This window comes from Cynara cardunculus (genome assembly GCF_001531365.2).
Source record: "Cynara cardunculus var. scolymus isolate 2C chromosome LG 16, CcrdV1, whole genome shotgun sequence".
NCBI lineage: Eukaryota > Viridiplantae > Streptophyta > Magnoliopsida > Asterales > Asteraceae > Cynara > Cynara cardunculus.
The window spans coordinates 1,321,611-1,344,514 of record NC_037543.1 but is presented as its reverse complement, the minus strand read 5'-3'; the positions used below and the strand labels follow the sequence as shown (position 1 = coordinate 1,344,514).

Below are 22,904 nucleotides of genomic sequence, written 5' to 3'. Positions count from 1 at the left end.
AAAGTTGGTTCCCCAAAATAAAAATCAAGTGAAAGTTGGTTCCCCAAAATGACGATTTTGAAAGTTGGTTCCCCAAAATAGAAATAAGGTGAAAGTTGGTTCCATTTTGGTGCAATTTTTCCTATTAAGTATAACTAGAAAAGTGTTCGTACAATACAACGAGATATATCTTGATTTTAATATTTCATTTTATTCCTTCTTTGGAGATGTTATAATACGGTTTTTATGTGGTTTTCAGAAAAAAGATAATGTTTTTATTTTTGAATAAAATACAAATTTGAAGATATCATAAAATTTCGAAAATCACTTGTTAGGACTGAGAAATCAGTATTAATTGTATTCGTCTTGAAAGTTTATAAATAGTCTAATTGTAAAAAGTCAGCGTGTTTGACTTTTCTTTAGTGGTTTGACTTTGACTTTGTTAAGTAGGTTTGACCATATAAATAGGTAGCTAATCTTTGTAATTAGATGGAAAGAAGAGCTTAATTGTAAGATTACATTCATAATTGAGAGTTTGACCAGAGCTTATATGTTTGACTTTCTCTCTCAATGTTCTTAAGTGTTCTTGAATGCAATATATGAATCTGCCATCATGATTATGAAGATATGAAGAATTGATCAGTGAATTTCGGACACACATCACTATATCAATATTAGTAGTAATTAACTATTTAAAAGTTCATGTTTTTTGTGTAATTTTTTTAATTCAGTTTTTTTATTATAATTTAATTTGGATTTAATAACGAAGTAATTTATTTTAATTTAATAATATAATTTTTTATAAAGATAATAATTAATTATTATGTTATAATTCAATAATTATTTTAATTATATTTTAGATTTTTTATATTTAAAATAAAATTTTTATCTTGTATTTACTTATGTTTATTTACAGTTAGTTACATGAATTCAAACACGAAGCTTTAACAAATTGTATTTATGTACAGTTTATTTGTAATCTTGAATTTTAAATAATATGAATCAATAAACAGTATTTCAAGTATAAAAAATAGTTTTTAAATTTTTTTGTTAAATATTTTATAATATAGTATAGATATAATAATATTAAATATTATATTGCATAATATAATATAATAATATTAAATATAATATAATAATCGTTTCAGAAAAAATAATAATAAATTAATATCAATATTAAATATAATATAGTAATATAATAATCGTTTGGAAAAAATATAATATAATATGATAATGTTATATATATATATAATGTAATAGGATTAGGTTTCGGTAAGAAGAGAAATTATTATGAGAAGCATAAGAAGAGGTATCCATTACTGGATCAATCTTAATTGAATGTCAATACTAATCAGGTACATCAAGATATACCAGATCAATTATCTTTTAAAGAGCAATTCATGGGTGCATGAGATTAAAAGAGATCAATGGTTCATATATTTTCTTATGATTCTCATCATAACTTCATTTCTTACATGATCGTTCGCCTAATACAATATGAAACATAACGACAATAACAACGATCAAAACTGTAATTAATTTAAATCAGAACGAGAGTCGATAATAAACGACAACCACAATACAGGGACCAAAAGTGTAATTTACTTAAAAATTTGTACTAAAACTAAAAATAATTAAGTGGGTTAGTGAGCTACAGGGCTCATTTTCTGTTTTCAAGGCCCATAAATATGATAGGCTTTATTGGGCTTTTGTTTCCTCCAGAGTCAAATTCACTAAATCCAATAAACGTACATGTTTTACTGCATGCATTACAAGTTATTAAAACAATGATGTTCTGAATTAAGTAAACTATTGCTCTGGAAAAAGAATTCACCCTTCGCCACCTGCAATAAAAAACGCCCCCATTTCATGCTTCTCAATTGTGTCCGTTTCGTAGCATTGTGCATGCTCTCTTCTTTGAATTCTAGAACCATCAGTGATCGATCGTCGAAATTCAATGGTAAGCTTGCTCAATTTGATCTTTTCTATATTCTGATTGCATGAATTGTATGATCTTGTTGATTAAAAATGAAATCTTTGTATCAAAATTTGAATGTCATTTTTGTAGGATTTAATGGGTACTACTGTTCGAGAAAATCTTGTTCGTTCCGATCGGAGGCCTCGGCCTACGAATCCTGATTCCGATGTAACGGAAAAATCTTTAGATAGCGATTCTAGTTCGAATCCGGAGGGTTTACAATTGGGGTTTAATGAACCAGCGGAGAACCCTGATTCAAACCCTAATCCTGGTGGTAGTGATTGGGGATATTGTACGGAAGAGAAATTAGAAGAGCTTTTGATGAACAAGTTGGAGTCATTGTATAATGAGGCTATTGCAAAGTTTGTTGGATTGGGTTATGACGAGGATGTTGCTTTAAAAGCTATACTGAGGAATGGGCATTGTTACGGTAACCATGATGCATTGACTAACGTTATGAATAATACCATGGGTTATTTGAATAGTCAGGCTAGTGACATTGGGGGTAATTTAGATGAGTCCAAGCAGGTTTTCTCTAATTTAACGCAGTTGAGAGATTTTTCAATGGCTTGTCTGGTGTGTTTGCTGAGACGGGTGAGGCCAAGTTTGAGTAGAGGGGATGCAATGTGGTGTTTGCTCATGGCTGATCTTCATGTTGGTCGTGCCAGCACGATGGAAGTCCCTGTTGATCCAAAACCTAATGTTGATGGTATTAGTAACAGTGAGATAAGTAGTCCTGTCGTGAACGACATGGAGAAGGTTAAAGATGATTCAATTGGGGTGACTCCGGATTCGTGCAAGTTTCATGGCGGTTGGGGCTTTGGGAATAGAGGTACATCTGAATTCCCAGTAAATCGACCTCTTTCTCCTGCTGAGTTGGAAGAGACTTTGCGAACCAAAATTGCATATCCAAAATGGCCAGTGCTCACTCCTACCATGAATATGATTTTGAAAACTAATGTAGCTCTGTTTGCCAAGGAATACAGAGCAAATCAGAAAAGGAAACAAGTGGAATCAGAAGCTGGTTCAAACTCTTTGTCCAGTGGAGATTCATCAAGTGCAGTTGACACAGGAAGTGAAGCTTGTCCTCCTGCAGAGGAAAATTTGGGAACCCAGGGGGTGAGGAATAAAGAAAAGGCTAACTTGATGTGGAAGAAATTCTGTGAGCTGAGTCTTGAAGAAAATGGACAAATCATAGATGAGGCTAAAACAGACGATATGCTTTTGGGTGTAATACGTGAAATTAAGGAACTTGAAAAACTAGTAAAGGAAAGGAAGGATTGGGCCCATCAGAAGGCGATGCAAGCAGCAAGAAAGCTCTGTCATGATCTCACCGAGTTGAAGATGTTGAGGATGGAAAAGGAGGACAATCAACGACTTAAGCAGGGAAAGCCAGCTACTGAGGACCCCACCATGAAGAGGCTTTCAGAGATGGAGAATGCTTTGAGGAAAGCGAGTGGCCAAGTGGACCGTGCAAATTTAGCTGTTAGACGTCTAGAAGTAGAGAATGCTGAGATCAGAGCAGAGATGGAGGCCTCAAAGTTGAGTGCATCGGAGTCTGTGACTATGTGTTTGGAAGTTGCGAGGAGGGAGAAGAAGTATCTGAAGAGGCTCTTGGCATGGGAGAAACAGCGGGCCAAACTGCAAGAGGATCTTACAGCTGAGAAACAGAAGATCATAGAGTTTCAAGAAGAATTGCTCCAAGCGGAAGCAGCTAAGAAGACTGCCGAGGTATGGTCTGTTTATTTGGTTAATATTATTGGATATAATATGTTAATAAATTATTTTAATCCTTCTTCTACTTTCTTATTTTGATTTTTTTTGTTCTTAAGATATGTCATCACAGGTGCTGAGTATATCACATTGATGATGTTGTGATCACCTACTATTGATATCTATGTCCTATTTTTTATACTCTTGCTTTCTTTGTCATTCTTTTTACACAGTTTTTCATAGTTTCAAGAGTGTATGGAGTTGAGGAGATGCTTGAGTCTATGCCCAAGTTGGGCAGCACATGGATGAAGTCGATCATGTCTTTCCCAATTGGCTTTTTTATATGTAAATAGTAGATAAAGACTTGCCACAATAGAGACAAATGAACTAACGTGCTGTTTGGTCCATGGAATTGGAATATTCAGTTCCTTTCCTTTGGTTTATTTTTGAAAGGAATAGGAATCCTTATAAATTTTTTTGAACTCCACCAGGTGGGGTGATTTGTTCAATCCTTGGGTTTGGCAGAACAATTCAAATCCATTCCTTGCAATCTATTCCAAAAGACAATGCTACCCTCATAAACCTAATCAATTGAAGGGTCTCTTCCTGCAATCCATGGTCTCTGCTGGTCTCTACCTTCAGTCTCATCGCTGGTCTCTACTTCTCTTCTGCTTCTTGGTTCTGCTCTTGCTGATCTCTACCTTAAGTTTGTGAAGGCTGTTAATCAATTTATTATTGTTAACAATGGAATCTCAGTCGATAGCTCATCTGTGAATCATAGGGATGGGGAGCAAATTTTGAGAACATCTAGGCCAGAGTGATTTTAGTAATTCAACCATGATCTGTTGTCACAATAATTGCATAATCTCCTTTATATCTTACTATTTCTATGTTGTTACTTACATAATCTCTTGTTCGTTACATCATAAAACACAAGATATCCAATTCTTAATAAATGGTAATGTACATAATTGTACACATTAAATGGTAATTTAACGAAAATATTTAAAAAAAATGGTATTTTGGTCATAATTTATCGCCATTCAATTCCATATACCTTGTTCGACCTCCCCTCTACGAACCATTTATGCAACAATTTTGTTCGTAAGAACAAAGAGAAGCAGATTATTCTATATTGGATAAGTACCAATACGCAATGGGGAGGTTAATGCCATTTTATATGAGAAAATGTCATGATATTGATCCGATTCAAGATCATCGATAGGGAATGCATTCATTGAAATTTATCATTATTCCATTCCAACTTCAAAGCTACGTTCTGCAAACTAATTAGACGTTGTCCAACTCCTTCAAAAGATTCCGTTCCAGTTCCTATCAACCACACGTGTTGGTCACACCCGGTTAAATTCCATTCTAATCATGTCAACCAAACATGTGGTCAAACATCGTCAAATTTCATTCCATTGCTTCAAATTCCAATTCCTTTGACAAATTCAATTCCTTCAAAAAACATTTTGCAAACCAAACGCCACGTAAGATGTTTTAGTTATAACTTGAATCCCAAAATCTAAATTGATGCTATGGTGATTACGACGGTTGATGGAGATCACATGTGGGCCAAGTATCATATGGGTAATAATAGTGTGTGATTGTCGATATGATAATGTAGGAGGCGTCACAAGTTTGAGCAATGCATAAATGCAACCACAAAGTTTTTCCGTTCCTTTATCCTAAATTGCTCTTTAGGTTCATTTTTTTTATCCATCCTTGTATTCATTCAATTCACAACCAAAGATGGTGCGGAAGGACTTGTATAGAAGTCCTATGACCTATCTACATTGACATTTGATTAGTAAATTTAGCTTTAGGGCAAGTTCTTGGGGAATCTCTTTGTGTATTGGTCATTTCATTGCTTGAAGAACGATGAAGAAAGCTTTTTTTAATTCGGGTGGATGAAAACATCTTGAAGCAACTAATAAATGGCTTGAATTAGTTCAAAACCTCCTCATGTTCTTTCTACTATCAGTTTATAACCATCAATGTTGCTTTTTCCAATTTGTTTGTCTTCCTTCTCGTTGGTTTGAGTATACCTTTCGGGATTCCATCATTACTCCATTTTGAATATCCCATGACATCGTCATCAAACTCTAAAACGTTTGATACTCAACTTAAAGGTTTGCCTTGCTAAGAAGCAAGACCCTCAAAACCATAGTGATATAAACAAGTATGAGATTGACATAGTTACATGAACAAAATGGAACAGCAAACCCCAAAGAGAAATTGTAGATACATTTGAAGCCTAAGTCAAAAGAAGCTATGGTTATTTCTTACCAATCTCCAAACACGTCGCAAAGATAGATGCATACCAATGTCACATAGACAACAAATAAGAGTAAAACAATTATATACGTTGAGCTGCATATCCATATGCACAACACAATTGAAGTAAGATGCGATGCTGGGGAATGTGTCATCATCCACTAACCGAACAAATCTAACATGCTTGGGCCAACCCTACGCATTTATAGATAATCACATAGTGCCAAACTCTGCATTAATGATATGAAGGAGATGTAGATTGATTGGACCTTTATACGTGGTTTCAAGTCATTGGTGCCATGTGGATGCATCTATGGTATAATCGTAGGTGGTTATAGCATAATATCTAACTACATACTACAAAATTGTGCAAAAAGCACATGCCACAACTCTACTAGGGGTTTATGCAAGTTCAACAAGCTAGAAAAGGTAAAATTACACGGTTTTCCAATTTTAGCAAATTTTAGTAGATCAAGAATTAGCGGAAATCAAAATGACTAATAAGGTTAAGCTTGTTGAACGAGCTACAAAATATAAGATAACACAAATGGTACAAGTATGAGGTTGTCAAATACATCAAATGTTGCTAAATCAATAATTAAAAAAATCTATGATGGTTTGAATGAGATAAACCAATGGTAGAATTACATCTTATATATGACAGCGGAAAGAAATTGAGGGCAACAAGCATTCCCAAAAATAGTTGAAGTTCATACCTGGGTAAATGTAGTAGTTATCTAGGCTAGTAGGCTCTCTCTCCGCAAACATTCTTACATTGAAAGAGTTTATACAATATCTTAGGTAAAAGTAATTGTTCTCATTTTGTGTCCATATAGAAAAGAGTTTGCTTAAAATGGTGTTAGATACTCCTTCCCTTTCAAAACATTGACATATGTTTTTTTTTCCAAAAAGGAAGTCCCACCTTTCAATTCTCAAATGATGATGGAACGAACTTTTCTTTATGTTAACAATATTGATGATTACTTTTAAATTTATAACAAGTTAACCAAAGTGATTTGATAACACATCTACGTTGAATTCATATCAAAGATACATATAGAATATGGGTTTATACTATGTTGAAAGGATATTGGTGTGGGAATATGGTTGCATGTCAAATGGTTAGTTGAATTTGTGTTATTTTGTGCTTTCACTTTTACTTGGAGTCCCTGTATTACCAAACCAAACCAAACCAAACCAAACCATGGTTTTCAATCTCATGGTTTCAATTCTCTGCTTATATATATTTAATGAATTCTATATGTTTATATATATATATATATATATATATAGATTTGGGATCACGTGAGACTAGCCTGTTTTCGTGAGACCCGTGAGACCAACTTTTTACACTTGAAACTTCACAGCAAAATGCTGTGAAGGTAACCTTCACAATGTTTTTGCTGTGAAGGTTCGATTTTTTTAAACCTTCACAATGTTTTTGCTGTGAAGTTTCAAGTGTAAAAATGTGGTCTCACGAAAACAACCTGGTCTCACGTGAACCCAACCCTATATATATATATATATGGTGTATGTATATTGTTTTTTTGTTAGTATATTATATCTATTTTTAATGGATTTTTTTTTGTCTAGGGGCCTATGCCTAGGACGGCCTTTAGGCTTACGCCCTGCCTAAGGCCTTCAGGCCCTATTCCTTTTTTTAAAACCTTGAACTAAACTAACCCAATAAATCTCAAGGCAAAGGTAGGGTTGGGGGTAGGATGCATGCAAACCTTGCCTCTATGTAGAGAGTCTGTTTTTGTGAAGGCCCCAACATGCAAAACAAAACTAAAAGAAACAAGCAAGCAAGCTAAATGTGAGTTTGTATTTGTGCTCATATTACCATCAACGGGAAAGAATTTTGTGTCTCTAGCCACCTTGTACGATTGCATCCATAAGATTAAAGTTACATTAAAAGATTTTTGTGGACTTAGTTTATAAAAATAACCAATGTTCCCCCTCCCATATGTTGTGTTTATGGTCAAGGATTACGGGATATTTATTATATGGGGGTGCATGTGTTCATGCACCTTTGAAAAGCTCCCTATATGGCTATATATAGGGACACAAGAAGGGTTAGAGGCACCTAGGTTCCTAGGGTTTATGACGATAAGGGAATAATGAAATGAAACAAATATTTCCATGAATACAAGGCTTTACCATCTAAAAGTTCAATAACAATGTTTACATCTTAATATTATATATATATATATATATATATATATATCGTGTGGAAGTTTAGGTTAGTAGGCATACAACTAAAAAGGTAAAAGAATCTGCATAAAATTTACTTGAAATCCTCCATTTATTGTTGTACTTGATGTTGTAAATGTGGCAATATCTTTAAGCTAACGACAAAATGTGACTCCACGAAACTAACTAATGGCGATTAACTCTATAACGGAACTTAGATTATCTATATACACATATGATATTAATTTGTAATCTTGGTTTATTAATATTATATGGTTTACTACTCTTCCCACCACATTGTTTAACCAATGATTTAATATATCAAAGTGTAATAATAGGTTACTTAGTGGATCAATTTCCCATTGCTATGCTAAGCCACCAAAAAATTGAATTGTTGAAAGCTTGTGTGTTTGGTGTAGTGAACAACAAGTAACTTTAGATAATGAATAAGTAGACATAGGAAATCGACCCTATCCTTTCAATATCTTGAGCCCCTAAGAAAACCCTTTGAGAAAATTTCCTTTTTCATAGGGATGTTGTCGCATGAACTCATTTATGCCTTTTGTCACCCGCCCTACCTTGTAATGGAGACTAATTGGTTGAAGTCAACGAGGCATGATAAGGTATAACAATCAGATGTGTCCTATTATAAACCACTTCTTTACATCAACTTCTTATTATTACCATAAATACGTCATAAGTAAAAATTTCAAAAAAACATTGAAAAAACAATTAATCATAATTGATTCATATACTATGCATTAGCCTTTCTAAAACCGTATACTTATGATGCAATTTCAGTGAGGAATGTATCGACTAGGGGTGGAAATCAACATTGGGCGGGCATAGTGTATCCCAAAAGGGTAGCTTCAAGTATCTTGGTTCCTTGATTCAATAGATGGGGTTGGGGTGTGGGGGGGGGGAGGTTGAGGTCGAGGTCGAGGATATCTTGGCTAAGGTGTAAAGCTATCATGGGGTGCTATGTGTTAAATGGGTCCCTCTAACAAGCTAGTTATTAGACTAGCTATGTTGTATTGTTCGGAATGTTGGGAGATAAAGAAGGTCCATGAGAAGAAAACAGAAGTGGCAAAATTGAGGTTGCTTAGATGGGCTTGTGGTAGAATCATGTTTGACTAAGACACCGGACAAGGTCTTCGTGTTGGGCATAGATAAGTTAGAGGAAGGAAGATTGCGGTGGTTTGCTCAGGATCATAGGAGACAAATGACGGCTCCAATGAGGAGGATAATAGAGTGTGTCGCGGTCGAGAGGGCGAGGAGGAGGGGTAGGCTGAGGAGGACATGGGATGAACAATTGAGGTTGGGCATGATGCTTTAGTCATTTCCAAGCACATGAAATCTAAGATGCAGGGCAATGGTAGCAAACTGGGGAGCTGGAGAGGTAGATGCATGGTTTTAAAAGTCGTTCGAGACTTATGCCTCAAGGCACGCCTCAAGGTGAGGCGGCCAAAAACCGCACCTGAGGCAATGTCTCGTGGACCCCGGACGAGGTTTATGTCTTGGTCCAGTGAGGCGGTTTGGTGAGGAGTAAGGCATGAGGCTGTGTCAAGGCGTACGCCTCAGTGATCTGCTTTGGTACTGTGTTTTTCGACTCTTTATAAGCTTTATGGTAGTAAAAGGACTTCTCTTTATAGTATAAGAGTCTTTTTCTATTTTAAAGAACTAAAAGTCATAGCCCAATGGCCCCAATGTGTAATTTTAATATTTTAAAACCCGAAAAACTAGTACTTTCTCTTCTTAATAAAAAAATGTGGTTTGACCCTTCCTCTTCCTCCAAGCAACCATTTTTCCACACCCTCTCAATCTATCTCATAGTTTCACTCTTTCCTCTGTCAAGAACCATTGAACCAACGCCTCTTAGTAATTTAGTATTATATATAATATATACACACACAAATGTGTAATATTTGTGTAGTATATATGCATCTTTTGGTGTATATACGTATTCCCGCATCGGGCCGCCTCGAGGCTTACAGTTGCTTCTTTGAGGGAAAACGCCTCGTCTCGGTTCCGCCTTTTAAAACCTTGGGTAGAAGGTGGGGATAGGATTAGTGAGTGGTTATTTAGGTTATTAGATCTCTAAGTTAGACTAAGGGTGTGTAGCTTCTTTAACTTGGTTGTGTTTTTCTTGTACTGGCTTCTATTTTTATGTTATTACTTACTCTGAATTAGCTTTTCAACTTTATCTTATCCGCCTTTTTCTCTTTCCCCACTTTTCACTAGCCGGGGTCTTCAAGGAAACAATTGCTTTACTCTTTGGGTAGAGGTCGGGTCTCTATACATCTTACCCCCACCCCACCTTTGGGTGGGATATACTGGGCTCGTTTGGTTAGATATCTCCATAAAAGAACATACTAATAAAGAAGACCTGAGATACATTTTATAAATTTATGTTTGAGATCATCCCTCTAGTTTCCCTTGTGTTTTTAGTTTATGTGGTGTACTAGCACCTAGTCACCTACTCTTTGGGAAGGGATTTTTCAAAGACGAAATGAGCGTGTTTTTTTAATTGGGAGGGGCAGGTTTGGAAAAAAAAACTTGGCGTTCTGCATAAAGCTCCCCCTAGAAGCTTACTGAATAAGATACTTCCTATTTCATTGAGCCACTACCAAACAAACATATATAACTGACCGAAATAAGCTCCAAGTCCCATTAAGTTCATTAAGGTGCTCCAAACAGGCCCTCAGAGTCGTCCCACACCTACACAAGCACTTAAACATGCTTTTTATAACAGTTTCCTAGTTTAACAAGTAATTTGTGGGCAATCCATGCAAATAATGGATACTTTGCAAATAGACTTTATATTTTTGGGTTTCATTTTCATCTCTTTTATGGTGTTCGTTATACAAATTAAGTTTTTATAGATGATTTCGAATGATACCCATTTGAGAGAGATCGCTTCTTTAGAGCATAGAACAGTTCATCCTTTTTTCCTAGGAAGTTTTTATTTCAAATGCCATATCTTTATACTGATTATGCCACACTTCTTTCATAAGTTCTAGTATGTTTCCATGTTCATAACAGTAAACAGTGAAGGGTTTTGACTATTAATGTCGTAAAGTAGAACTGTAGATCATTAATCAGTAATTCTACAATTCTAAAACCAAAACTTGGAAAGCTAACAACACTGATCTTGCAGAATAACAATAACCTGTGATCGTATCAGCATTATTTTTATAACTAAACAAAATTATAGAATTTTTTTATTATTTTTGAAGTTAAATAGATTTACAATCAAGATAAAGCAGAGAGGGTAGTCTTTATATTTCAGAAACAACTCAGACATTTTTAGTTGTAAATGACACTCTTGGACATAATTTATGCCCAAGTTTATATTTTCATTTGATCTTATTGGTGGTTAATTTATTAGAGAAGTAATGTATGATGCGTATTTCTTTGAACTTACTAAAATTTTGACATAGATACACCGAAGTCGAATGACAATGCTTCTGTTAGCCACACATGGTAAAAATGGAAACAAGTCCTATGCAATAGATGGAAGTAAAGAGGAGGCGTAAGGCACACAAATATAGCAACTTTTAACAATTAATACACAAGGACTAGTTTGGTAGCGGTTAAGAAAGGGTAGTCGCCACCCTCTGTAGCCCCCACCGCACAGGTCTTACCGCCATCACCTGAGATGTAAATCACTGCGAGTCAGCAGGAAGTGGCGGTTCCCTGATGTGAACCAGGGACCTCCGTTATGGATGCACATCATCCTACTGCTAAGACAACACATGAAGATAGTTGGGTAGTGTTAAATGAGTCCTAATCCTAGTTTGGTTAGAGTACTTATCTTGGTAGGTTTTTAATGTTTTCCTTTTTGTCGTGGTGTTATATATTTAAATCATTTTTTGCATAATAATGAAATAGATTTTCCGCCTCATTTGTTCTGAAACCCTAGTTGCCATCATCATCAAAACCCTAGTCGCCGCCCCAAGAGCCCCAAATTGCAACTGACTTTTGAGATTCTCTCTGATTTGCATCAAGGTTTTCTGATTCATGACCCTAATAGCATCCAATTCGCGTAAAGTTTCTGAATCATGACAGTTTCAGTTTGCCCATCCACTATTGCAATAAGGTCCTGATTTGCCACTTGTCTCTTGATTTCGGTAGTCTCTGTGACCATATTCCTTGATTCAGCTTGTGATTTCTGAAGATGGTATCTCACGATGACATGCTTCTGGTCGTGGTTAATATCTCCAATTTTTGACTTGTTGATCCTACTAGTATCTATCGTTACTAATTTCTGATACTTCCCTATGACTTCTATATTCATCCCACTAGCATATATATTTTTTTCTCTTTTAATACCTTGGACAGTGGAACCCATTATGTTATATCTTTAGAAATGGGAAGTTTTTCTTTATTTTCTTGTTCTAGGAAAAGGAGAATATAAAAAAATGGAGTACCCTTTTGGATCTTGTGAATACTCGAGTATTTTCTATCAAGTTCTTACCTTTTCTTGTGCATTGTTTCTACATCTTGATCATTTTTCTGTTACAAATTACTTGGATTGCAAGAGACTGTTGGCGGCTCTGGTGAGCGTATGCATTGTCCACTCTAAGACCAAATACTTATGGTGCAATTTCAGTTTGGAGTGAATAGACGAGGGGATGGAAGTCAACCTTTGGGGGTCAAAGGGTACCCCAAAAGGATAGTTCTAGGTTCCATTTTTCAGAAAGGGGGGGTGGTCGAGGATGACATAACTCATATATTGCATAAAGACAGTGCGACTAAAATGGAGAGTTGCCACGAGGGTATTGTGTGAGAAGGTCCCATGGGAGGAAGACGGGAGTTGCAGAAATGAGGATGCTTAGGGGCTGTGTGGTTGGTTTTCTATCAAGTCTTTGTATGGATGAAGTTGTCTGTGTGGATTAATCTACTGTATAGATTGGGAAGATTTTTGTTTGGGAGGGTTTTTCATAGACGGAAGGAGCATGTTTTTTAACTGGGAGGGGCAGGTTTGGAAAAAACTTGGCTTTTTGCATAAAGCTCCCCCGTAGAAGCTTATTGAAAAGCCACTTTCTATATCATTGAGTCACTACCAAACAGTCATATATAGCTGATTGAATAAGCTGTGAGTCCCATTAAGCTCGTTAAGCTGCTAACAAACAGACCCTTAGTTGGTAGTTAAATTTTATGGTGCCTATTGCTTACTTATATCCATTTTTTCTAAATTTAAGCATATACCCATTTCTCACTTTTGCGCACTTTTCACAAGCCGAGGTCTTATGAAAACATCCACTCTACTTTTTGAGGTAGACGTAAGGTCTGCATACATCTTACCCTCTCCTCAAACCCCACCCACCAGGTGGGTTATACTGGGCTCGTTTGGTTTGGTTTTAAATTTCTTGGATCGTAAAGCGGTCCACCGTCACATTTATGGTGATTTACAAATCTTGATGCATTTTTTTATCTTAATTTCTTCAAACAGGCAGGATTGAGGCGGGAGCAGAAAGCTAGAGACCTTGCCCTTACACAAGTTGAAGAAGAAAGGCGTCTGAAAGAAGCAGCCGAAGCAAACATCAAGAGACGACACGAGGCTCTTCGCTCAAACATCGAGCTGGACTTCCAACGTTACAAAGACGACCTCCAAAGACTCGAACAGGAACTGGCACGCATCAAAACCTCCACCGACCCAGATCAGTACTCAACCTACCTCCCAACACCTGTGAGTCCGTACGTGTCCCACCCTCACGGTGGTGAAACTATCGCAAGAATGCTTCATGAATTGGACGACTCTGATGACGGGATTGATCGTGCTTGCATACTTTGCTTAAAAGATGAAGTTTCGGTTGTTTTCTTGCCGTGTGCCCATCAAGTTCTTTGTGTGAGTTGCAACGATGCGTATGGGAAGAAAGGGAAGGCGAAATGCCCGACTTGCCGGGTCCCGATTGAGCAGAGGATTCGTGTTTTTGGCGCGAGTTCTTAATCGCTGATCGTTACAGGTATGAATCTGGTAAAGTTGTTGTTTTTGAACTTATGAACTACATACAATAGATGTTTTTCATGCAGCATGATAGACTGTGTGCATAAATAATGTGGAAACTATGCTCCAAAAACTTGTGAAGTTTTTTTTTCAGGGCCCTAAAAGTAAAAAAACTAACTTAGGGTTTTCTTAATGTTGTGTTGCAAGTGTTTTCATTTTTATATGTTGGGAAAAATACATGAGGGTTGTTGACCCCACCTATGGCGAAAATGTGCTCGGCTTGGCCCCCGGACCGTTCGGGACCAGGAACCGTAAGGACTGGTTATGGACCGACGGTCCAGGATCGATTATGCTTTTTACGAAAATTCAAGGTCAGGCTTGGCCTGAGACCGGTTCGCATGCGCCTAAGGAGAAAGTCTTTGCTAGCGGTTATGTGATTAGTGGCACATTGACTGCTAAATGACCGCATTTTGAACGGAAAAAAGTAGCGGCATAACTGCTATTTATAGATAGGTTGTTTGGTGTTAAAAATGTGGTTTGTAAAAAATTATATTTTCGTGTCTATGATTTGTAATTTATTGTTGTTTTCGTTCTTAGAATTTGTAATTTGTTGTTGTTGTCCTTGTGGTTTACAATTCTTTGCTTTTTTAGTCCTTTGTACTTGAAAGGAGTTTGGCTAAGGGATGGAAATAACAGTAAGTTATAAATTATAGGGACGAAAATCGTAATTTCTAAACTACAGAGACTGGTACATCGTTATCCTTCATGATGATTGTGGGGCAGTGGGGCTGGTACAATGAAGATGCTTTGAAGGGTAGTGGAAACCCTTTTATTGCACAAAATACATGGGATTGTTTAAGATTTTCTTCGGTGTAAACTACTGATCTTTTAGAATCCCCGTATCTGGTACTTTTAAGGGCCTGTTTGGTTTGCTGGGTTTGGTAATATTTGGAATTGAATTCTATTTTAAGGCGCTCGGTCTTGGGCTGAAAACAAGCAGCATGTGCTGCCGATTGTAGGACGGGCGACCAAAGGAGGCCGAATGGAAGGCATTGTGACCAAGTTCAGGGGCCGGGCGACTTAGGGGCCACACGACCTAAGCCGCCTTTACAGCCACCCGGACTTGTGTTTGGGGTTAGCAAGGAGTTTGGAAGGAAACTTCGAGGGTGGAACCAAACATCCAAGCTATTCTCAGTTTTCTAGGGTATCCTTGATTTTCTAGGTTTCCGCCAAAACCTGTTATTGTGAGTTCTTCATATACTCTTACAAAACCATATACATGACATGTATATCAGGTTTCCTTAGCGGTAGGCCTCCAAAGGCTTGAGTGGAGCGGTATTTGCCAGTAGAGGCATTTTTGGGTGATAATCTCTTGGAAGTCGATATTGGAGTTACTACTGATACAATTATTCTTTTGAGGATTGTAACAACACCCGATTCTTAAATTAGATCCATAATTGATTTAGATTATTAGGTTGTCAGTTACCATCCATTAAATTTGTAAACTCTCGTACTGTTTCCCMTTTTATTCGTAATTATATTTGATCTGATCTGATCTTAGTCCACTTTAATTCTACAAGTTTAAACTGTCTCATATTATAGATTGAACATCAGTTTTTTGCAGTTTTGCAAAAAGCTCAAACTGCATGCTCAACATGCATTATATCGCACTACAAACGCCTCTAAGTAAGAATAAGAGAAATGCCTTTTAAAGCAAAAAGATAATATTTCGCAGTAGATGGCTTCCATGAAAGAAGAGACTTATACAAGCAACAATTACATCAACTCCTAGCGAGGATCGATAAAAGTGGTCGTCGCTCAAGGGTTGTTTTTGTATTCTACTATAAACCAACAAACGACAAGTACAAACCAACAACTTTAAAACGTATTAGGAATGTCGTAAAATCCATTTTTTTGTGTGTTTTTGGAGGTTCAAATTCCTCTTTAGAACTCGTATGGAAAATCTTTGTTTTCGAAGATTCTTGTAAAGCTTTCGTTTCCTGAATATGGTGACATGTAGCCAAATCGACTTAGATCATCAATGGGTTCAACTTCCTCTGTAAAATTCGAGTACGATGAACTTGGTGAAATCTCGAATTGGTGATATGGTTGCCATGGACTCGTTGGATTTGGAATCTTGTTTGGTGTGAAACACCCGAATGATCCTTCGGGTACTTTTGATTGTTCCTGCATTGTCACGAAGATCATGTTGGAATGTTGCGAGATAGAGGGAATACTCCTATATACATACATATACATATACATATGCATATATATATATATATATATATATATATACACACACACACACACAAGTTCGACGGTTAGCTTTAAGTTGAGGTGGGACTCCAACATGTGTTGCGAGACCCCAGTTCTCATACAATGTGAAGATATCAGAACGCCTTTAAATCTTTCTCTAAAAGAGCACTTATAAAGTTTAGGAGATGTTTATATACACACCCACCCACATATATATATATATATATATATATAGGGTTGGGTTCACGTGAGACCAATGGGTTTTCGTGAAACCCGTAAGACCAATTTATATTAATTGATCAACTTTATAAGTTCATGATCTAACGGCCTAAAGTTGCACGGTGGCAATTTTGTGATTATTGAGAAGTCTCGCGGCGTTTATGAATGTTCAGATCTGACGGTTGTAGATTTAATCCAAATGTTGAGAATTGGTCTTATGGGTCTCACGAAAAACCCTTGGTCTCACATGATCCCAAGTGTATATATATAGGTTCAAAATGACAACTATATATTATTTGAGAACACCATAACACACTATTTCATGTTATTATTTACAAATAACCTTAAATATTCATCAATATTATTCATTATGAATATCATATATTATCATTATGAATAATTTTCATGATAACTCTCTATCACAACATTCATCATAAATAATAAATAAATAGTTGGTTCTTAGGTTCTTAAAATATTTACGGTTCTCATTTAAACTAGCCCCTATGTGTGTGTGTGTGTATATATATATATGTATATACAAGTTTGATAGTCTGTGTCTAACCATCGTGGGACTGGATTATTTCGTAAATGTACCAAAGTGTAGTTGGTTGTTCAAGAATTGAATGATAAGATATATAACCAATACCTTCGAAGAATCGAGAATCAAATCGGGCGAGACCCAAAAGCTCGAAGGATTGTTGAGGCCTGTTGATGACGTTGGTTCGTCAGAAAACGTAGACGTCTTCTCATAAGATGTGAGAGGACTTGATAAATTACTCTCTTCACCCATACGTACACTTGTTCGAATAACCACCGACTCGTTAATATCTCCGTTATAACCACTTCCAACTTCTTTGGCTTTTGTTTCACGAGTGACATAGCTCGTTTTCAACTCGTTCTTTTTCGTCACACGGCACAAAGCAAACGGTCCCTGCGAAATCACGTTGTAATTAGACTTGTTACTACAAAACTTTGACTAAAATTGTTTTTTGTAGCCGCCAATCCCTCAAGCCGGCCCATCTCAAAGGTATCATATGAGAGTCAAATCTGGTACAGAGTAGCCCGCTAAGAGCCCAATGCCCACAAAGAGCCCAATCCCCAAAGGAATTGTAACTCACTCACTACAGTAGCCCAGGCTCAAACCCTCGCTCATTTGTGCAAGTATACCGCCTTAGAACCAAGTCGCATAAAATTGTTAATTAAAAGAAGAGTAAATTACGTTTTTTCTCCGTGTGGTTTGTCAAATATTGTGATTTTTGTCCCTGTGGTACAAAAAATTGCAGTTTTCGTCCCTATGATTCGTAATTCATTGTTATTTTCATCATTATGATTAATGATTTATTGTTTATGGTTTTCGATCCCTGCAGCTTACAATTCTTTACCATTTTCGGCCCACTAAGTGACTGGCCAGTGCCACAAGGAGCCCAATCTCCAAAGGAATTGTAACTCACACACTGTGGCAACTAGACTCACACCCCCACTTATTTGTGCAAGTATACCACCATGGAATCAACTGAGTTGTGTTTAACGACATAAAATTGTTAATTAAAATAATTAAAAACGTAAGTTTCTTGAAATTTTTACCTGAAAACTTGGCGTCCCTCCAGAAACATCGTCACATAATCGATACTCGTGCATCACCCAATCCGTGCGATCACCTAAAGGCGCTCGACCACGATAAAAAACGAGCGTCTTACGATACCCTGCCAAAGAAGATTGGCACATCACTTTTCGGTCTTTTCCCGTGGCTTTCCAATAACCAGCGTTTGTAGCTCTATTCGTGCGTGATCCATTTGGGTATTTCCGATCACGTGGGACAAAGAAGTACCACTCCATATCGCGCTTTGGAAGGAAAGATTTATCTGAAATTACACCAATCAAAAAACCATAACTGGTGAATCACCCAAAAAAAAAAAAGTATACTATGATTAAAGAACTGACATTGTTGCTTTAAAGATTAAAAAAGAAGGATTCTCAAACAAGTTTATGATCTGAAAAGGGTCATGATCTTCCATTATTGTCTTTATAGAAAAGAAAAAAGGGTTGGTAAAGCTCAAAAACCCATCAAATCAACTAGAATTGAAGTGGGTTTCATTGAGGCAAAAAAACAAACAGTTTGAATGCATTCAAAAGCTTCAAATTTAGTTCAAAAATTAAAACTCACCCGGCAATTCCCATGGATCAAACTTGTACAATTCGATAACGGGAATCACTTCAAGCTCAATTTTAAGACCTTCAACCTTCCTTTTAAGATAATACCCGATCAATTCTTCATCAGTTGGATGAAACCGAAACCCAGGTGGCAATGACGCTCCACCCATAATTCAAACTTTTTATCTCAAAAATCACAGAAATTATACAACAAAATAAGACCGATAAGTAGTTCAACAACAACGTCGAAATCATAGGTTAAGTAGTACCCATATTATATCTATTGAAAATTTGAAAAATCCAAAAGTAAAAACTTTTTTCAACACATAATTTGTTCTCAACAATTGCAAATAAGTTCCATAGAATGCGTCCGTTGTTCAACAAGATCATCTTCTTCAAAAACTCCAATGGATTCTTAAAACTTATAAATCAAAACTTAATTATTATCACCCAAAATTCAAAATACAAAGAGATTGGATTGGATTGGATTTCTTGAAAAACCCAGAAGCAAAAACAGTGGAAAAAGCTTAAAAAGTTGTTGATGAGAGAAGAGGGGAGGTGTAAGAATGGCGATGGCGATGGGTTTTATACAGGTTTTGGGGGTAAAAAGTCGAAGATTGATTCCATATTTAAATAAAAAAGGAAAAAAAAGAAAGAAAACACCGAAAGTTGAAAGGGGTATGTGTGAAGCTAAAACAAAATTCCACAAAAAGGAGCCATGAAACCACCTTAAGTTCACACCTAAACGGTTATTCCCGCCAAAAAGCCTTTCATGGTGGCCGTTGGCTTCATCGTACAACTTTTATTGCATATTGTACGCAGTGGCGGATCCAAGATTTTTGTCTAATGGGGTCACTTTTAAGGTAGACTAAAGGTCCACAAAGTCGTCCGACGTGTTTTTAACCTAATTACAACGTTTCAAGGGATTTTTCAGTGTTTTTGTCGATTTCGAAAGATTTTTTTTCGATTGATATCAATAGACTTCTTTTGGTTTTTTTGTTGATTTCAAGAGACTTTTTTGGAGTCGACGATGGTCGGCTAGGATTGTGGGGTCGCTTGTAAAAAATTTATTGGGCGGAACCAAGAGAAAAGTAAAAAAAAAAAACTACTTTTAACCCTTGTAATAAAGTTCTTTAATGGGGTCCTTCCCCCACTCCTTCCTAACTAAGGGAACGTTTACCAAACACTTACTTTAAGCACTTACCGGTAAAATTTAACATTACCACTTACTTACCGGGTAAAACTTTAGTCCACTAAAACAACATTGTATGCAACAATTTACCCAGTAAGCGTTTATCATGGTAAGAGTCGTCGCTCTCACTTACCGGGTAAGGCTCTCGATCATTGTCTCCGACTTACCGGGTAAGATTCTTGGTCCTTACTATATTTATCCGGTAAGGTAAAGCGTTTGATAAAGGTCCCCTAAGTCCGCTACCGGTTATATGTTCTATAGAACATAGTATTAAAGTTAAAAAATTTAAAAAAATTACATTCAGCTCCAACAGGTACATTATTTTAGTAGTTCTAACATTAACTATGATATTTAAATATTTAATATATTTAATAAAATATTTTTTTTTAAACATCTATTTTACCTCTTAATCTCTTAGCGGTGGAAAATATTAAAATAATAATTTCTCTTTCTATTTATAAATTCTTTCAAATTTTGAGATTTTTACAATTTTTCTCATCTTTTCTCTATTTTAGCATACAAGATAACATAGCTGTTGAAACAAAAGAATTGCTAAATTCCTTCTTTTACTCCATTTTTAGCATAAGTGTTGAAGATGTTTTGATATAATCTGGTTTATAAGATATCAAGAATTTCTAGGTGTCCCAATATATCGTTTTATAGGACTAAAGTTTATAGGATCAAACAATAAAATGTTTATTATTGTTTTTATCTAAAGGTGTTATAATAAGTTTATATGACGTTTTGACGTGTTAGTAGTTTTTTTAGGACATCTTTAGTACAAAACATCGTATTAAGACATCTTTTTATTGGACACTTGATTTTATAAGACAGTTTTTAAAATAATGTCCTGTAAAATAGCTACTGCGATATTTTTTTATTATATAAAAATGTCATTAAAAACTTATTACAACATCTTTAGATATGACACTTTATTGTTTGTCTTATAAAATAGTCTATTAACAGCTCAAACATTTTTGACATTCTATAATTAAACACAGCTTTCTTGTAGAGATAAAATAAAACAAAAACGGCCAAATCGCATGTGATTTTGCACTGAAATCACAAGAGATTATGAAGCATGATCAACACATGGGTGCACAACGTCACGCGTAATCACGTGTGATTCTACACATGAGTTTATTGTACAATCACATGTGAATTGACTTTTCATATATTGTTTTATTTGATCATTGTTCTTGTTTGAACCTGACTCACTTGTTATAACCTAATTATATTTTTTTTATCGACATATTCCCAGTAATTCACAAGTGGGAATACGTAAATATGAGATTCAAACTCATCATCGTAAATTTGTTACCTCAATATCTATCTAAAGTTGGAACATCGTGGCATAAGTTTCAGGTCCCCAAATACATAACTTCTACGTTTAAATTTCGTTTCTCTTAATAAAGTTTACATGTTCTTTTCATATCCATCAATCATGTAAAGACACATTATTACTTTATTACAAATTCAGAATAAAAAAAATTTAAAAATAAAGTAATAATACGTCTTCAATTGATTTGCAGGGGCAAGAAACGGACATCGAGTTTGAAAACAAGTGATTTTTATTCGTAATTTTGGGTTTCGCAGATGCATGATGAATGCATGGTCCTCCAGTTATTCAAACTTTTCATGTCCTCGAATACCGCTCGATGGGCATCTATAAACGTGTCTTCGGAATGAACTCAAGTTAAACGATCTTCCTGTTAAATTCATATGTGAATCACTTAAAGATACATATATGAACCCATATGAATAACTAATAGTCTAATATCATCTGTCAACATAAGCATCAACAAATAGATTTCTTTAAAGATTTTTCAATTATTCACATGTGAATCTTCTCTTTAACATTTATATTTTTTATCTTTACATCAAATATTTAACCGTCTTATTGGAACCAATTCTTCCAAACAGATGTCTGTATGACAACTTCATTAGATGCTGAGTCAAAGTGTTAAGGAAGTAACACGTCAGCATGAGTCAGACAAAATCCCTTTTTTGCCCTTTACCTTGTTATTGTTTTTTAAAGGTGATGTTGTCATCAGCATCTACTCATCATCACCCTTAAAAAGTGCTTCTTCAGTTTATATGGCACTTTTTTTTTTTACTTATATTCCAGATCCGTAATTTCTAATTCCAGAACACGACCGTTATAACCACTTGTATTCTCTTTCTTTACAAGTTATAGATCACTCTGGACTTAGCAATCTTGTCTCTGGAATGAAGTCAAATATTGGGAATAACATGAAGCTTGATGATGAGAGCTATCAAGCTTTTGATAAGTGGTCACTTTTTTCCCCCATTTCACACATGCTTTTAAGTCATCAAAGGGTTTTATAAATACTTGGGTGGGCCCACAATGGTTTTTAACTAAGATTAATAAATGATTAGATTGAACGGACGAGAGTAAGGTAGGTGAATGACAGAATTGTAACAGTTTTGATTTAACATGAACAGTTTAGTGTTTACTAATCTTGTCATATATATATATAGACTTGGGATCATATGAAACCAAAGGTTTTTCGTGAGACCCGTAAGACCAACTTATGTTAATTGATCAACTTTATAAGCTAATGATCTAATGGTCTAAAGTTGCACGATGACAATTTTGTGATTATTGAGAAGTCTCGTGGCAATTTTGTGATTATGAATGTTAAGATTGTAGATCTAATCCAAATGTTGAGAATTGGTCTTACGGGTCTCATGAAAAACTCATGGTCTTGTGTGATCACAAGTATTATATATATATATATATATGGTTTTTATTCAACTTATTTTGATGAGACAAAAAAAAATGCAATTTTGCTCCACTCAGTCGAGTTATGTCCCATTCTAATGTCGCGTCAAATATAGGGACAATAAGTTTTTGTAACCACAAGGGTGGTGTCTAATTGATTTGAGTTTGACTCCAAATATCAAAAGTACCTGGAGGTCCTAGGTTCAAATCCAAGAAGGAATAAAAATTCCCTTTATGGCCACAT

At 35.7% G+C, this 22,904-nt stretch overlaps 2 protein-coding genes across 3 annotated transcripts; one reads left to right on the top strand and one right to left on the bottom strand.

Annotated features, from left to right (window-relative positions):
- The first annotated feature begins 1,857 nt into the window (after positions 1–1,857).
- Positions 1,858–14,686, top strand: LOC112529488 (MND1-interacting protein 1-like). Of its 2 annotated transcripts, XM_025140793.1 has the most exons (4): positions 1,858–1,939; positions 2,048–3,688; positions 13,599–14,112; positions 14,301–14,686. In XM_025140793.1, exons 1-3 carry the CDS (start codon positions 1,937–1,939, stop codon positions 14,094–14,096), a joined length of 2,142 nt encoding a protein of 713 aa, XP_024996561.1. In that variant the 5' UTR covers positions 1,858–1,936; the 3' UTR covers positions 14,097–14,112; positions 14,301–14,686. The 2 variants fall into 2 exon arrangements, with proteins under 2 accessions (XP_024996561.1, XP_024996560.1); XM_025140792.1 differs by lacking the exon at positions 14,301–14,686 and having other exon boundaries at positions 13,599–14,286.
- Positions 14,687–15,805: 1,119 nt separating this feature from the next.
- Positions 15,806–19,035, bottom strand: LOC112529792 (NAC domain-containing protein 71-like). Its single transcript, XM_025141199.1, has 4 exons — positions 18,736–19,035; positions 18,156–18,433; positions 17,218–17,502; positions 15,806–16,280 (listed from the first exon to the last, which is right to left on the bottom strand). Exons 1-4 carry the CDS (start codon positions 18,890–18,892, stop codon positions 16,038–16,040), a joined length of 963 nt encoding a protein of 320 aa, XP_024996967.1. The 5' UTR covers positions 18,893–19,035; the 3' UTR covers positions 15,806–16,037.
- Positions 19,036–22,904: the final 3,869 nt, after the last annotated feature.

Excerpts from the sequence above, each read along its gene's own strand:
- LOC112529488 (XM_025140793.1), top strand. Across the intron at positions 3,689-13,598 it reads CAGCTAAGAAGACTGCCGAG|GCAGGATTGAGGCGGGAGCA; the intron begins GTATGGTCTGTT and ends TTCTTCAAACAG.
- LOC112529792 (XM_025141199.1), bottom strand. The coding sequence starts at position 18,892 with ATGGGTGGAGCGTCATTGCCACCTGGGTTTCGGTTTCATCCAACTGAT. Across the intron at positions 18,434-18,735 it reads TGATCCATGGGAATTGCCGG|ATAAATCTTTCCTTCCAAAG; the intron begins GTGAGTTTTAAT and ends GTGTAATTTCAG. Across the intron at positions 17,503-18,155 it reads GAGGGACGCCAAGTTTTCAG|GGACCGTTTGCTTTGTGCCG; the intron begins GTAAAAATTTCA and ends GTGATTTCGCAG.